This window comes from Amblyomma mixtum, chromosome 2, assembly GCF_055824585.1.
Source record: "Amblyomma mixtum isolate Tamu chromosome 2, ASM5582458v1, whole genome shotgun sequence".
Classification (NCBI taxonomy): Eukaryota; Metazoa; Arthropoda; class Arachnida; order Ixodida; family Ixodidae; genus Amblyomma; species Amblyomma mixtum.
Window position 1 is genome coordinate 248,998,958 of NC_143013.1, and position 17,916 is coordinate 249,016,873.

The 17,916-nt window shown below is 43.8% G+C and overlaps 1 protein-coding gene across 1 annotated transcript; it reads left to right on the forward strand.

The window, feature by feature from the left end:
• Positions 1 to 11,494: 11,494 nt before the first annotated feature.
• Positions 11,495 to 12,249, forward strand: LOC149363414 (uncharacterized). Its single transcript, XM_089568528.1, has 2 exons — positions 11,495 to 11,503; positions 11,908 to 12,249. The coding sequence occupies exons 1-2, from the start codon at positions 11,495 to 11,497 to the stop codon at positions 12,247 to 12,249; spliced, it is 351 nt and encodes a 116-aa protein (XP_089424654.1).
• The last annotated feature ends 5,667 nt before the right edge of the window (positions 12,250 to 17,916 follow it).

A 17,916-nucleotide genomic window follows, 5' to 3' on the forward strand; every position in this document is an offset into this window, starting at 1 on the left:
TTGTTACAGTTTTTCTTCATTTGTGTTCATTTTCTTTCTTCTGCAGAAACGGCCCCAAGTGGTAGAAGAACAAGCCTCTCTATTAAATGGACGGAAGCAAGTCTGCGACATTAAGAGATAACGCTACTTTCTGCCATCGATTACGTTTTGTGGTCTCAAGGCTGAAAAGAATAAATTCGCAGAAACAACCAATGCACTAAGTTTGTCAGTATTTATTCCTTTTGGTATTTTTTTACATCCCTCTTCTTCTAGCCATGCTAAGTGTTAATTCATTTTTGTGCCTCTTTAGTAATAAGTTCTGGCTCTGAGAGAGAGGTATTACCTTGTGGTTCTGTCACCCAGATGCGTCTATCCATCAGTCGGCCCTCCAACATGCGCTAGATGTCTTGACATCTCGCCTCCCACCTCTGGGTCTAACCCTCTCGCCTACTAAGTCATGTTTCATTCGCATTGGAAACAAAGCCGGCTTACGGAAAGCAGTCCCTTTAAACTTTACAGTGGATAGTTCTCCGATTCCTCAGGTAAAAAATTGTTCGTATTCTTGGCCTCCTCTTTCATACCTCTGGGACTGGCACCCCTTGGCTGACAGCCACACGTAAATCAGCTCACGCTACTATAGGTCTGATTCGTCGCATAGCTATGCGATCTAGTGGCGCACGTGCTCATACGGCCCGCCAGCTTGTGCGCTCTATCCTTCAGCCACGGATAATATATCAGGCCCAATTTCAACGTCTCCCCCGCAGACAGTGGGACTCCCTTGAAGCTATCAATCGTGAGGCTATGCGCGCAATAATATTTTTGCCTCGTTTGACACCCATACCCGTGCTTCAGGAGTTCGCCCAAATTAATACTCTCAGTGAACTCATCGACCAGCGGGTGGCAAACAGAGCTCGCAAACAGTCTCTACAACTTCATCGTTTAAAGACGCTCCCTCCGTGGTCGTATTGTCAGCTCACAGACAATCGCCCCACTGTTTCCCCGTCGGTATCAGCCGTGCATCTGCCTGAAGGGTGCATATTGTACACCGATGCATCACATACTGCAGAGCGGGGAGTCACTGCTGTATATAGTCCCTCCCATCCGCATCTCAACTCTCGTGCGACGTACACCGCAGAAACATGTACCCCCCTGGCATTGGAACTTCAAGCCATTTACAATGCCATTGCTTCCCTTCCGCTCGTTCCCACATTCAATGCAGTTCATATTTATACAGACTCCCTCGCCGCCCTTAAACAGCTTAAGGCTGTTCGACGCACATTCCAGATTACACAATCAATTCACCTACTCTGCGCAAAATACCCATGTCCTGTACGCATACACTGGATTCGCGGTCATGCTCACGATCCACATAGCATTCAAGCAGATGCTATGACTCACATTGACACATCAGATGACCCGCCACCTTCCCCTCTTCCCCCAGATCCGTTCCTGTCCCATGTCTCCGATTCACAAGCTCTGCGCCAGCGAACACGCGCTCTAATTCCTCCGTGTTCGCACCCTCTCCCCCGTAGTCTAACTCGGCAGGAGGAGGTATCAGTGCGCCGGATTCGGGCAGGGGCGGCCCTGACTCCATCTGTCCGTTATCGGTGGGGTGATAAATATCTGCCACCAACTGACAGGTGCCCTCACTGCGGCGCTGCACCGGACATTTGTGATGTGCGGCACCTGTTGTGGACTTGCCCAGCGACGGCCCCTATTAGAAAACGGCTCCTCAGGGAGGTCGGCCTGTGGTGGAACCGCGACGGGGACTATGTGAAGTGGACTATGGACAATCACTTCACCAGCAGCCTATGCGAGTACCTCGCCGAAACTGGTCTACACTCCTTCTTTTAACTTTCTGTAACCTACATTCCACTCCCCCTTTTCTCAACTTATGCCTCAAGGCAGACTTCACGAATAAAAAAAAATGTATTACCTCGGTTTAATGGAACGATATATTGACACGTTGATTAGAGGTAGAAGACGAAGGAGGGCGCAATCGGTAAAAGTAGACGACGCTGAAGTGTAGGTCCGTTTTCTGGTGCCCTCGTTTCCTTGTTCAGCTCGCGGTGCCCTCGTTCTGCCGCTGCAGTTCCCTTTCAGTGTAACAACTGTTACACATCTGGTGGAGGTTCGGGGTGCGCTTCCCGACCTGCGTACGCCTACGAGATAAAAACGGACCTACACTTCAGCGTCGTCTACTTCTATTGACTGCGCTGTCTTTCTTCTTCAACGTCTAATCCACTTGTCAATGTTCCCTTGGTTTTAATATAAAAACAATTCCCTCAATCCTTCCGCCAGTCTTATCAAGAACAGTAAAAATAATAAAACCAATGAACGTAATGAAGGCATTATTACAAAAACAATACACTCTTTCGTATGCGTGGACAACTTTTTGGGGTGTTTTATTGTTAACGTATCTCATCTTGGGCTCCGTACACTTGGTTTTCAATGCCGTACTAATAGCGCGAAGGCATTTACTGCATAATTAATGCTCTACTGTAGCCAGCTGGGAGCAGTTAGAGTTTTGACAGCAATTATAGACATATCTTAAGCGAGTCAAAGGCGCCGAGGTGGGTATAACCAGGTGGGTAGCACCATAGCCACTGAGCCACCGCAGCGGCAGGTTTTCAGAATGAAGGGCTACAATACGTACTATGTCAAACGCCCTTGTGGTCGCGGAGGTGGCATTGCAATCCTCACTTTGGAACTGTGAACTGCTTGATTCATTTAGCAGAGTGACTCCAGACTATGAAGTGTCAACTTTAATTGCAGATAAGGTAATATAATCGGTCTGTTATCGACCACCAAACGGTCATATTTCAACATTTCTTGATTTTTATGAAGGCTTTCTTTCATTTGTTGTAGAGAACAAGTATAAGCTGATCGCCGCGGCTGATTATAATATTGATATGAGCGTTAACACTCCTATTGGTACAAATTTTAGCAACCTTCTCATCTCATATGGGTTTGACAACGTAATTAATGTACCCACCAGAATAACAACTGAATGCGAGTCAGTGCTAGACATATTTATAACAAACCTTTCATCGCAAGATATAAAAGCTGGTGCCCTATCGTGTCCCATCAGCGATCATCTTCCCGTGTTCCTTTGTTTAAAAGTTGCCCGCACTCTAAACTGTTCGTCGGCTGACAGTCTTTACCAGCCAGTAACTGATACGGCTCTCAATTCGTTTAGAAGTGAGCTGCTTCAAATAAACTGGCGCGAAGTTCTGAATATACGTGATGCTAACAACGCCTACAATGTTTTTTTAGATACCTTCAAAAGATTGTACAATGCTCATTTTCCTGTTAAACGACGGAAAAAGAGTAGAAAAATTCGAAAGCCATGGGTTACTCAAGAACTGTACCAAGAAATGAGAGCAAAAGATAAGCTCTACAGACAGTTTTTAAACACCTGCAACGATGATGATTTGACCGTTTTTAAAAGGTATCGAAACCAGCTAACGAAAAAGCTGCGCACTGCACGTAAAGAGTACTTCTCGCGTATTTTGGACGACAAAAATGTGCCGAGTGAGTTGCTCTGGGACAAATAAAACACGCTACTGCGTCGCGATAACCAATGTAGCTCCATTTCTAAACTAACGATTGATGGCAAAGTTTTTCATGAGGCGGAACTGGCTGATGCTTTCAATAAATGTCTTACAAGTATGAGTACTGCACGCAGTTCCTCAAATGCATGCCGGTATATCAGCACGCGGAATGAAAAATCAATATTTCTACAGCCAGTGAATGAACAGGAAGTAATTTCAACAATAAAAAATTTAAAAACAGCACCAGTAGGAATATTGACGAAATTCAAATAAAACCAGTAAAGTATGTCGCAGATGTCATAGCACCAGTTCTAACGCATATCTTTAATAAATGTCTGACGACATCAACATTTCTGGTGAAAATGCAAACTGCAAAAGTAGTAATGCTTTTTAAAAAGGGAAGCCGAAATGAATTGGGCAATTACCGTCCGGTGTCTATCTTACCTATATTTTCTAAGCCTCTTGAAAAAATAATTCACTGTAGGCTTGTAAGTTTTCCTGACCACTGCGACTTAATAACAAAACACCAGTTTGGGTTTAGGAAGAATATGTCTACTGAATTAGCTCTGCTTCACCAGAAAGAATACATTTTAACGCATTTTGAAAGCAAGGCAATAGTAGTCGACCTATTTGTCGATTTTTCCAAGGCATTCGACTTGGTGAATCATGATGTTCTGCTGCAAAAGTTGGACCTTTACGGTATACGAGGGTGTGGATTACAGTTATTACAATCATATTTGTCCCATCGATGTCAAGTAGTCCAAATAAACAACTCGCGATCACGAATCCGGCCACTGCTTTGTGGTGTCCCACAGGGTAGCATATTGGGCCCCTTGCTATTTAACCTGTACATTAATGACATTGTTAACATTAACCAGAACGCCAAATTTATTATATACTCAGATGATACTAGCATATTTTTTTCTGGTAATCACATCGATAAACTCATCACTGATTGTAACGACACCATAGTCCAACTGCAGCAATGGTCCTCATCCAATTACATGAAGATTAACGAAAATAAAACAAAAGTAGTTGTCTTCCGGCCGAAAAATAAACCTGTTCCTCCTCATGCTGATATTGTTTTAAACTCTCATCCTGTTGGCATTGTTGACCATTTCAAATGTATTGGTGTGATATTTACTGCCAATATGTCCCGGGAATCTCATGTGAATTTTGTATTAGTGAAACTTGATATGATATTGCCACGCATCATTGTAGTGTTTGTTCGTTATTTTCCGTCAAAGCGGTAGGGGCTCGAACAAAAGTGAAAAATAGTTCACTTGACGAGGTTCAAGCCCCTCTTTACAAGGCATACAACGGTTGCGCAACGTATTTACATATGTAGTGATTGATTTTCCGGACACACTTTACACAAAAAAAAATGTGCAAAGCCACTGCACGAACTGAAGCAAAATAACAAAATAAGAATATTGCATTTTCATGTCGGAAGATAACATAAGCACAATACATATATAAAGAGCAGAAAAAAAACTTGCTCGAATAACCGGTGTAGTTGGTCGTCTCCGATATATGCTTTCTACTAAAACAAAAATATTGGTCTATAATTCTCTTTTCTGTTCACACGTCAACTACTGCCAGCTTGTGTGGGGCACAACTACATTCTCTAACACACAAAAAATATTCCATATGCAAAAACGGTATTTACGTCACGTGTACAATGCTGGCTACAATGCAACCACTGCAAAAATTTTTCACAGTGCTCATGTTATCACGGACCACAAGCTATACCGTTACCGTTTGAGTTCTCGGCTTAAATATGAAGTGAAAAAAATATTCATAGCCTGGATGCCTTGGCACATTTAGAAAGAAATGCTAAATGTTACCAGACTAGACATGGAGAAAACTGGAAGGTTGCTGCACCACGCTTGAATTCTGGTATGGAACGATTGTGTTATTCTCTGCCATCTCTGTTAAACTACTATCAGTCACTGAATTTTCATTTATTTAGTTGTTCCACTGTTAAACTTAGAGACATGTTTGCCGATTGACTAACCTGATTTCATCTATTCTGATGTTTGTTTTACCTAGCTCAGGACTTTTTTCCTTTATTGTGCACTGATGCAGTGTCTTGATTTGTTTATCGTTTTTCATTATCTGGTGCTGTCTACACGCTGCCTTCTATATGGGGCTGCGGACTCGTCAAGTTGCCAAGTGGCAGCTTTTTTTCCGTAGCTCTCCATCTGTAGCATCGATGGAAATAAAGATTTGATTTGATTTGATTTGTAAAAGGGGCTGACCGGTCTCCGGACTGCGGTCAGGAATATAGACCGAAGATCGAGGCATGGACCTAAAAAAATCCCACACATTGTACTTCATGAACAACTTGGCGGCGACTGTCACCAGCATGTATAAGTAACATGGGCACTATTCAAATCACTTATTTCGAGAAAGTAGCTTCCTCCTGCGCAGGAATTAACGATTAATGGTCCCACCTAATCGGCTCTTGCTCGAAGTTATCGATTTAGAACTAGTTTCTCTATTAAGGAATAACCGATGATCGTCATATAAACCGACCTCAAGTAAATGTTCTCATGCTTCAGAACACGCCTGAATTCTTCTTGATTCTTTGGCATCAATTAAAATTGTCCATAATTTCCGTTTCCTGATAGTGGGTTGTCTAGCAAGATCTGATGAAGTACTGTATTGCCAGTGGTCTCTAAGAGATTGGAGTATGTAACTGATAGCCAACGAAGAAACTCCTTATTCCTGAAAAGCAGCATAACCAAATACCAAAGTTTGTTCCACAAGAAAGCGTTCGGGGAAACTGCCCTCCTAAAAAATAGAGGAAGGACTTCCAATACTGGTTTTCCTGGTAAACATCTGCATAATTGTTGAAAATGTTAATTCATAAGTCAAAAGTTTTAGCCTAACAGTTTCAAACCTTATCTTATGCCGCACCGCTAAAGAGAGAGAGCAAAAAAAACATTTATTACAAACAATGATAAGGAGGGAGGCCCCCAGAGGGCCAGAAGGTGGAGCCCTCAGTCCAGGGTCCCATCTGGCATAGCTATAGGTGGCCCGGACGACCAGGTCAAGAAGGTCATCCAGGGCTCTGCTAGATTGGAGGGCATCCCAGTGGGACTCGGAGGGGTGGGGTACGGCAGCAATACCCATTCCGCATATATTGCCATGTAGGCAGAACCTAAGCGAAAGAGGAGTACTTGCGCAGAAGGGAGCTTAAAGCATTATGTGCTGATGAAAGGAAGAGCAATCCGTATCTGCGAAGTGAAAATGCAAAGACGACCCCAGCCCGTTGAGGGCACCCATTAAACACTGTCGTGTCATACCCTTAAGGTGGAGCTTATGCGTCCCCTAAAGTTTTGTTTCATCTTGATGACAGTTATCTGGTGGCACCGAGTTATTGCGATATATTTAGATACGGATATATTGGGATATATATATTGGGATATATTTAGATATTTTTAGATAATGTAGTTTTAATTGTTGGTATCAAGCTTGTGCAATGAGAAAAGCCAACCAAAGCTACACGCTAAATAAAATCTGTAAAGTATTTCCGAACCGAAACAAGCCCGTGTTAGAAAAATACAGCTCTCAAGGTCAAGAAGAAAAATAAAATTGCTTGTTAAATACATCCAAGACAGTTTTCATGATAACGACAATTGGGAACATCAAATTTTGCAGTTACGCAGTGACGCCTCAAATATTGTCGGTATATTAAACAAACTCGTTCATTTCAGCAACCTGACAAAAACGCCAACAGTACTATGTGAGAATTTTTCTCCTCTCCTATATTACCAAACTTCAGAGCGGCTGTAAAAACAATGCCCAAAAAACTGACACCTGCGTGGCGCAAGACTGAGCGACAACTGCTGAGGCATTTTAAAGCTGAGGCGCTGAGGGTTCCGTTCACCGCGAAATCCAGTGTCGGCGTTGTGAGCGAAAAATCACGTGCATGGCTCTGACATGCGGCCCCAGAGAGCAACCTAGGAGGTAGGCTATACTCTGTGCTTACTTTGTATGGGATTTTTACTGAGACCTTAAATATACTGTGACTTTGGTTTTCTAACGTTTTTTTTTTCTTTTTCGTCATGGCCTGCATTCTGTGCTTTGACTTTCTCTCTCAGACTGTGACTTTGACTGCGCTATGCCTTTGGTTTACGCTTGTTTTAATTTTTGTTTTGTTTTGTACTACTCTGTTTTTCCTTTAATTATTTTTCGATTCAGCATTTCGCTTCTTTTCTTTGTCTTATAGGCCTGGCCAAGAGTTGCTGGTCGGGGCTCCCTTTTTCTTTCTTTTATGCTATATTTACTTTTTCTGAGAGGACCAATAAGAGGGTAAAAAGGTCACATGGCCTCGAGGTTTCATCACAAACTGCCCACCGGATAGTGAGCAAAGTGCTCACCGTGTTAGCTGGAAGTTATACTTAATAAATGGTCGCTCAGGAGGAGCAACCCGGGCCGCGCAAAACCCACCGTTGGGAGCACCTGCCATCGCAGGGCAGTGGAGCATCGCTTAACCGTTGGATCACTGCGCCAGGAGGGGCATGAGTACTCCCAGGGATCTATGAATGTAAAGCAGAGAATGACCAATTCTGCATATATCGGAATTAACCCATTACTCTACCGCGTGAAAAACATAAGTGTCCTCTCCAATTTTCATTTTACGATAGAGTGAGGTAAAGAAGTTGAGTGCAACTATTCCATTTTTCACTCTATTTTCAAGTGTTACTTCTCTGCCAGCTCTTAATAGTCGAAGGAAACCTTGTGATCTGAAATGTGGTAGGAGATATGTTCGACCGTGCTTAACCACGGCACGATTCTGAAAGACGAGGGCTATGCATGTGTTTCAGGAAGCCGTCACAGGGGTGCGAGGAGTTACGAGGGAGAGGATTTATTCTGTCGCTTGGAACCAATAGCAAATCACGTGGAAAATAGATATACATACTAACGTCGGCTTGCTCAACAGAAATTTTGCGATGGTTCGCGATTCGGGAGAAAATATTAGAAAGTGTATCCTTTCTCTCTGCTACGCCCTCTCTGATATAAAGTAAAAATTCGGACGTGGTTGTTACACGTTCCAGCCCAATAAATCTGATGAAAGTTTAAACAACTTTTTATACAACTTATTCACCTTAGACGCTTAGTAGTACGGGATTACGGTATTTACCAGTACCTTACTGATTTTTCGATTTAAAGAACTATGGTGCTTGTTCATAACGCGGGCAAACTTTACAGAGGGGTGAATTAAAAATTTTATCAAGCTTCAGTGACTCATGTAGGGTATACGTTTATTATGCGATGAGCTATGGTATTAGTCAAGGATGCCATAAAAAGGTTATTTCAAAGCTGAGGTGTTACTTCACGGCTCGGTTAAATAGTGTGCTAGCCGAGCACGCTTTACGAGCCTTGGTACGGACTCTTTCTTTCTACAAGGTAGTATCAGCAGCCCTGCGATGCGTACGAAGTGCATTTCACTTGAGATCGCTCTCAGCTAAAGGGTCGTCTTCATCCACCCGTGTGATAATTGGCTGATTATGGTCAGTGCCAGCATAGCCCCGCTTGAAGTTTTCATCAGCAATCCCGATCCTGAGTACAGAAACTCCCTTCATCTCTCGCCTGAAACTAGTGCCGTACAGCAGGAAACAAGCTTCCTGCAGTTCCAAACAGGCACACTTTCAAGGTTGAAGCTGTTCTAAGTGTCCTAAACGCTGCAGATCTCTAACAGCGTTATCACTACGCTGTTCACATGACACGACAATTAATACTGCTGTAAAGAGGAAGATCATCAGCAGTCAGAGCAGCTCTAACCGGCCTTCACAACTGTCAATAAAGGCCGTTACACTGCTCACTTTGCATGTACTTAATATCAAGCGCGAAGCTTTGACATGTGACACCAGTTTCAAAGGAAGCATGCAACTCCAGTTAGGCTTGGGCCATCGAAGCCAAATTTATGAAGCCCATCTGTCGTCTATCTCTGAAGTCTGAAACTAGAAGACGTACGACACAAAACCACTGTGAAAGTTCCAGGAATTGTGCCCTGCTCGCTTTTTTCGGCAACAAATCGCTACTAACGAAACACCTCACGGGCAAAGGCGAAATAAATCAAATCAAATCAAATCAAATCAAAGTTTATTTCCCATCTAGCACTACAGATGGAGGAATCGTAGAAAAAAGCTGCCCTTGGGCAGCTTGACGAGTCTACAATCCTAATTATTGACAGGGAGGCAACACAAGAGTTTATACAGTTTTAAAAAACAAGCACATCAAGGAAGCACCGGAGAATACACGAAACAGCAATGTGTATACATTATGAAACTTAAACAATGTTATTCAAAAACAAATTATGTAGTTCACGACGTGACAAAGAAAACAAATCGAGGTTAATGTGGATATACCTATTTAGAAGAGATGGAAGTGTGTACTGAAGGCATTCCCTACCAAGATTTAGTTTAGTTTAGTTTAGTTTATGGGGTTTAACGTCCCAAAGCGACTCAGGCTATGAGAGACGCCGTAGTGGAGGGCTCCGGAAATTTCGACCACCTGGGGTTCTTTAACGTGCACTGACATCGCACAGTACACGGGCCTCTAGAATTTCTCCTCCAAAGAAATTCCAGCCGCCGCGGCCGGGATCGAACCCGCGTCTTTTCGGTCAGCAGCCGAGCACCATAACCGCTGAGCCACCGCGGCGGCCCCTACCAAGATTTAGTCGAGGTGTTGGCACTGTCCATTCTTCGCCACGTCTTGTTGGATATACTGATTCTTTTTTCCTTAGTTCTGCTAATTTTTTAAGATTTGTTACATTCTTCTTGATTTCTGTTTTAAAAGTAACACTGAGGCGATATTTATAAAGATTATGTGCTTTAATAACTCTGGAATGACAAAAGAAAGCTGCACTTGGATGTCGGAACGGTAAATTATATGCATTTCGGAGATATCTTTTTTGCATTAAATGAATACGTTCAAGGTTAGTGAATGTTGTAGTGCCCCACACCAACTGGCAATAGTTTAAATGCGAGTTGATTATTGAATTGTATACCAGCATCTTAGTTTTTGTGGGAAGTATGTATTTTAGACGGCCTATAACACCAGTGATTTGAGCTATTTTTTTAAGATATAATTGACATGATAATCCCATGACATACTGGCAGAAAATATGACCCCAAGGCATTTAAACTGCTCAACAATTTCTACAGCCCGCGAGTTTAATAACCATGCCCGTTCTGATACTTTGAAATTGACGCCTACAAAAGTTATCGAACATACAGCTGACCGCACGACGAAAATAAATGCGCGCCCCTACATCGCACGTGAGGGGCCGTTAACGCGCGTGTCTTTCAAGGTTTGTCGACATTGATACTGCCCGGAGATAAAAGTGATGGCCTATAGATAGGCAAGCAAGTGTAAGCGCCTAGAAATAGCCACATGGTGGAGAGGTACCATCTACTAGGAGTGCTCAATGCAATACGTCGTCGGACACTCCCTCATAATAAAGGAAGACACAAAAACAAGCTCCCCGCCAGAGAGGACTCAACGACATTGAACTTCTCTTTAGTGGTTACCGGTTTCCATATATTCAACGAAGCACGCGCGAACGCATTTTGTTTTTTGGCTTCCTCCGTGCTCGAAGACGCGAAATGCGACGGATCTGAGATAAAGAACCAGCACATAAGCACAGCGACCACCGCTAAATCCGACATTTTAATTCATTAACATATCAGTTTAAGGCTGAAAATGATTAAATAACGCAACATAAAACCACTGCGACCGTAATCTCAAGAGGCCAAATAAGCCAATCGAAGCAGACTAACTCCGCCCCTTGTCTGTAGTTCACTAAACGGCACGTAAAAAAAAAAGAATTATCCACGCACACTGGCGGCATTTCTCACTCCTGATTGCGACTATAAAATACGGCAGAGAGTCCCTGCAGAACCATCATTTCTGAGTGCCGTTCAGAGCTGCAAGAAATCAACTCAACCATGATTGCTGTAAGTACCTCGTTCCTTCGTTTATCCAAGACAAAAATGTCAGAACTTCGAACCTTTTCGTACAGAACTTCGAACCTCTGCTGAACAATTCAGGCTATCAATAGATTTGTTCCTCTAAAGATGCAATGCACACGAAATTTTAGTAATTCTGCCCAATTGCCGCGCATATGTCGCCATTGAAAACAGAGTAAGCAAACGGATATGGCCAGTTAGACTACTGCAACCATTTCCGCAACAAAACATTCATCTCCGAAAACATTCTCAGCGTTCCCATCTTACCTGTCCGTGTTACTCTTTCTCAATTTTTCTCCCAGAAGTCTCAAGTTCACTTTCAATAATTTCTTTCATAGCCATTCATCCTGCTTCCACTTTTGTAAGTAGATCACGCCACATTTCCTCTGCAGGTCCTGTGCCTGTTCGCTCTTCTGGGCAACGCCCTCGCTGTGTACGTTCCCACGTACGGCGTTCCTGTGGCCGGCTACCCCACCGTGCATACTGTCTCGACGGTACACACCGCCCCCGTATCCGCCGCCGTTACCGCCGTCCACGGTGTGGTGCCTGTGAAGCCCACCGTGCACAACGTGGCTACCCCCTACGGCTACCGCACCACGGGCGTCAGCTACAGCCACCGGGTCGACGCCCACCCGGTGCGTGTCCGCTACGTGTACGGCCTCAGCCCATACGGCCTCAACTACGGCTACGGACTGAACGCCCTCGGTTACACCACCTTCCTGAAGAAGTGGTAAGCACTCCAGAAACTGCAGGGGCCGTTTGCTTCAGGCTCTAAAGATAAAGCCTTAGCAGATCTGTGCGCAACTATTCGGAGATTTTTGAGACCAGCTGCCGGCAAGTAGTGAGCAGCTGCAACGATGAGTACCTTTTTGTGTGCTCGATTTCACGAGAATACCCCGCACCAAGGGGCATTTGAGGTACTAATAATAAATAATAAAATAAATAAATATCTTTAGGAGTCTTCAAATTCGGGAACTATAACTGCCACAGTGTACATGCGTCCAATCAATTTCGGTTCTCATATGAATGCTTCCGTTCGTGCGGACTTTTACTCTCAGAAATTTCGTTGTTGTAAACTAGTCTGCACCACTTAAGCACCCGTGGTGATTCCGTGTATCACAAGCAACGCAGAAGTTGTAGTAATCATAACCGCTAAGTTACGTACTGCGTTCAAGTGCTGTTTCTAAACAATACAGTGCTTACAGTTTTTGTGTATATTTTCTTTCTTCCACAGAAACACACCAAAGGAATAGAAGAACAAGCCTCTCTCTATCGAAACGACGAAAGCAAGACTGCCGCCTTTAGAGACAACGCTGCTTTTTCAAGAGGGTGTGTTTTGTGACCACGAGAGAATTCAAAAATAAAGCCACAAAAACAACCAATGCACCACGTTTCTCAGTATTTATTACCCTCTGTATTCCTTCGCGCCCTTATTCTGTACCTCTTAAATTTCTTTTTATTTTTTTTAATATTCAGTTCGCGCTTCCAGAAAGAGCAATTCACTTCGTTTTGCCTGCACCGGTTCAGCACCACGTTCTAATCAGAGAGAGGCTGCTTTCCCTGTAAGCGTAGTTTTCAAAGCTAGGATAGGTAAAAAAAATGAAACACAGGAATCGCCCCCTTCGGTCGTTTTCTCAAGCGTACTGCAGGGATGTGAAGACAGATTTTCATGCGCCTATTCCTGATATTAAGCTACACTGCCATCCTAATGGGCAAAGTGTGATTCCGCAGTACCACGCTGTTGTCGTGATAAGTCCGAAACCGAGTAGCGTCAATACAATTGTTCCAGTTTTAAATCTTATTCTCGCAGCTCTAAACGTGTCTTTGGCAGCTGAACATGTCTGTAAGCCAGTAAGAGTAATTTTATTAAGGTTACTTCACATGACGGACCATTCGCCCGCGGGCCAGGCATAACGTCACGTCCCAACGTGAAAAGGCCGTGCGCTTGCCTAATCTGCTCATCGTCACTTGAAAAGGCGGAGGTCGGAGGAAGTCGGGATAAGAAGGTTGGGAGTGCGCGCGGCATTTCTCCGTTTGCGGGCCGTTCGTGGACCTCACGAAGCGAATGTGGGACGTCACTCGTCGCCTAGTCCTCAGCCCCATGGCTCGTCGTGTGAATCCAAATTCAAGAACACAATTAAGGGGCGGTTTTTTAAGTGTACCTTCAGAATATTCGGCGCTCCCCCCCCCCCCATTTTTTTCTGCTGACTTCAGCATATTTTTGTTGAAGGGAAGACAGAATTTGTGCCCTGCGGAGACCCAGAGTACCATTGTGCCATCAATTTTTTTTCCATACGCTCGGGATATAATACGCAATGCGAGAAAACGGCTTATTTGTCACTGAATTTCTTTCTTATTTAAGGCACTTAGTGTAGATATAACTGTGACAAATGAAACGAGACTACCGCTGGAAGCTGCACTACGATCAATTGAATCTTTATTGGATAAACACGGACGTTTGATATATAATAGCAATAAGATACAATACTGAGAGCCCGCTAATATGGCCAAATTTTTTTTCAGCGTTTCAAAGCATTTGTTGCGTGCTGGCCAACCTTTAATATGTAGAAAAGTATTGAATTTCCAACGCACACAGGACATGTGGAGCCCCTCTCTCGCTGAGGTAGGTATTTTCTGTTATTTCCACTCTTGCGACTGTTTCGAAATGCTTTGTGAGTGGGGAATAAATAATACGTGGATCCGTTTTTTCTTGACCGCTGTCGCAAAACTTTTTCACGCTAACTCCCACTCTTCTTTAACAAACTTCAGTAGCAACGGAAGCTGTGCTACTTTCACCATACTGACTCGATAACAGAGCAGATTCTAAAGGTATCCGAAAACAGCTTTCTAAGCACCCAAAGCTCTTTCCACGTTTGTCGTGCCTGCTATTCCTTTGTAGAATATGTCGGAGGAACTGTCGAGTCCGAGTCTCAGGAAGATTTACGCCGTCATAGCTGGATCGCTTTTCAGGGTTTTGTTTTTCAGCTCGTTGTCTGTGGATATAGGTTGTGCCGTTCGTTTAGTAAGCTCAGTTGAGGTCTGCGCTTGCCCCGTTAGCACTTTATTTTCATCCAAATCTGCCCACAAAGCTACTCTTCTGCGGTATATTACCAATAAGTAACTTGGTTGAAGCTGAAGTAAAACTTGTTTGGGTTAGTTGGTTCATGTTTGAAGATGTAATTAAAATGGTGCGACAAAGAGGAGAAAAGTAGAGCACACAGGACAGGACCAGTGCCGTTTTCGTTACATCGACGAGCATTATTGCAGCTGCTGGACAGATAAGATTGCTACGCGTGTATCTTCGATCAATTACTCGTACTTCCAAGAAACTAAAGCGTTTGGGATCAGAACCCGCAGCCGAACAAAGCGATCCTACGCAGCGCTGCAGACGACATCAATTACAGGTAATTTGAATAAAAGCCTAATGAGTGATTGTACCTAATGCTACTTATATTCCGTGCCTGCTTCCTAGTCTTGTCCTTCCCTTCCCGAGGCGCCGAAAACTCTAAAGATGTTTTGAGCTTAATTGACAGAATTCACTGCTCTTAAAAGCCGATGTAATTTTCTCTTTAATGTCCTTCACAATTAATCACGGGCCCCTCATAGCTGACTTTAGCGTTTAAGGTTTTACTCTAGCTTAGGTGTAGGTATCCACCGTACCCTACACACCCTACCGTCATGTTCTAATCTCAAAAGGATAAAAGTGGAGGGGGTACTGAAGCGGTTTTTTTCGGCCTGGAGATCTCGTCCTGTTGTGCTAGATGGTGAACTCCGATGCTACTGAAACGCCTTGCCTCTACTGAAATGAGGTTCCCTACTTCATTATCTTATCGTGTGGTGAGGCGTAAATCGGCCAAAGAAGAAGGTGACTGGATATCCTATTGCAGGAACTTCAGACAAGTACCCAGTATGTTGCCCCGATGCTCGTAAGTGCACAGTGTAAAAAGTGTCAAAAATTTACAGCCCACTTAGCTTACTTGGACAAATGCTAAGTATGCGCGCTAGCACGTTGCACTTCATTTCACTCTCGGTTCGAGGCTATGGTTTCAAGGTCAGGTTTCGGGCAAAGATGGGCACAATCGTTGACTGGGGACCTTAGTGGCAGCGTACTTCAAAATTTCAGGAGCGCTTAACGCACCTTAAAAGGACACTGCGATTTAGCTTTGCTGGCCACTGCACAAGAACACTATGCTATCGCCGCACCCCATCACCCATCTTGTTTAACTGCCACTTCCTCAAGCTGGGCGTTGCATGTAGTCGTCTTCATCAATTTCCATCCGTGCGCAATGAATCGACAAAACAACCGCTAGAGCAGTGCCTCCGTAAGGTGCGCTAAGCGGTCGTAAAATTTTATAGTGCGCTAACACTGAAGCCCCAAACACACTTCCACACAAAACTTCCACACTTCTCCGCCTTCCAAAAGCTGCGGAAGGACAGCGACACTTGGACCTGCCCATCGTTTCACCCTTGCACTGCCCACTCTGGCATAGAGTTTCTTACCATTACCCAAAGGAAAGCTGGCGACCCGTCTATGGGAGTTTGCATGGAGGCCCCTCGTGACCACTTCAGCCACCATGGGCGCTCAAAGCATCATGGGGCGGTGAGCTACCGACTGCAGAACTACAATTTTTGGCCAAAAAATAATGCTAAAATAAAGCTGTTCAATAAATACGAATGTCTTAACATTCAATATCCTGTCTGTAAATTGCAACAGACGAGCAGAAAAGCCTTTAAGTGCAAAGTTTGCCCAAAATAAGAGACAACTCGCTCTCCTATTGGTCAAGTATTGAACACTAAGAAAACTAATATTTCGTGCTCAACAGACGCGCTTTTAAAAGGAAATATGTTTTCAAAAAAAATTTTGTTGCTTAAATACTTTAAGAGGCTTTTTAATGGCATTTTGTAAAAGTAAAACCTTTTATTGGCGTTGTGTGTTGTTGCGGTTTCACTACTATGGTTTTTACACACTGCATTCGCGCAAAAGTCGTCTGCGCACACACCAACCGCGTTTTCGGAATCAAACATCTTAGTAGCACCGCTCCGTGTTTCCAAAAAAATACGAGTGTCCCGCAACAAGTAGCTCACCGCCCCATGATGCTTTGAGCGTCCATGGTGGCTGAAGTGCAGCGCCGCCAGCTTTCCCTCTAGGTAATAATAAGAAACTGTATGCACTCTGGGGCTTACAATGGTGACGTGATAATGGGGGTCACGTGACCATTGTAAGCAACATTGTACACCATCGAGTCTCTCAATATCATTTCATGAAAATGAAGGTGGCCCGGAACTTCATTCCCCATAGAGAAGTGTAAGAATGCCAGGAAGATGAGGTTCTGTATTTGTCTTCGCTGATGTTTAGCATGAAATTAAAGTTGAGATACGGCTTTTCTCGCGGCAAGCCTCGAAGAAAAGCTGTGAAGGTTTTCATACCGGTCCAACAGTTGTTTTTAATTTATTGAGGAATTGAGAAACCGACTATTAAAATTATTTCATATGCGTGCACAAAAACGCACCACCATGCAGCTGCCTATCCAAAAGTAGAATCCACGAGTAAGGCCCAGCACTAGTCAAGCCAAGTAAGAAACATCGTCTTCCCTGCATCACAGCGACGATGAAGTGAACTTCAGGAAACTGGCATGGAATGTGGCACCACCATTCTTTCTGAGTAATACTGAAAACTCTTAGATTTTCCAGGACCACATTCCAGAGCCCAGTAGGTTAGAATTTTCGGCGGTCAGGACTTGAACGCACGCCGATACTGACGGCGCCAGTGGACCTTTGTATTCTGAAAAATGTCCTGTACAAAGTAGTCGGTGCTAAATAATAATTTATTCAAAAACATCGTAAATGTAGAGGCCATCTTAGTGTCATCAACCAGCACACAACAGTAACTATTATGAGGTATATTACACATCAGGTATTTATCTGCAGCTCACGTTCGCGCTCAAAAATTTCGACAATCGCTTTATTCACACGATCACTGCACGCCTTTACTGTCGATTTTAAGCAGCAAAATTTGATCACCGAAGAGAAAATAATATATGCTCCGATGCTCAGACATTTCAAACTGTTTCCTTCCATAGACCGAACTATCTTGAACTTCACTACCTCTTGACGAAAGAAAACATCTATACTTTGAAAAACATCCGCCTGGCGTGGTCTCAAAGAGGAATCTAACCTCCTCGTCGTTTTTGCGGATTCTCTTAGAAAGAAATCTCGGGTTGTGGCAGACCTCTTTACTGAAAAGACAAGCGACCTTGGTCTTTCTGGTAACCTGCGATAAAAATAATCGCAGACTGGTCAGCGCACGACTAAAATAAATACCGACGCAGATGTCCTAACAGAGCCGCAGTTAAGGCGCGCGCGCGTGGTGAAAGCTTGCAGCCACTAATACCGGCCGGACG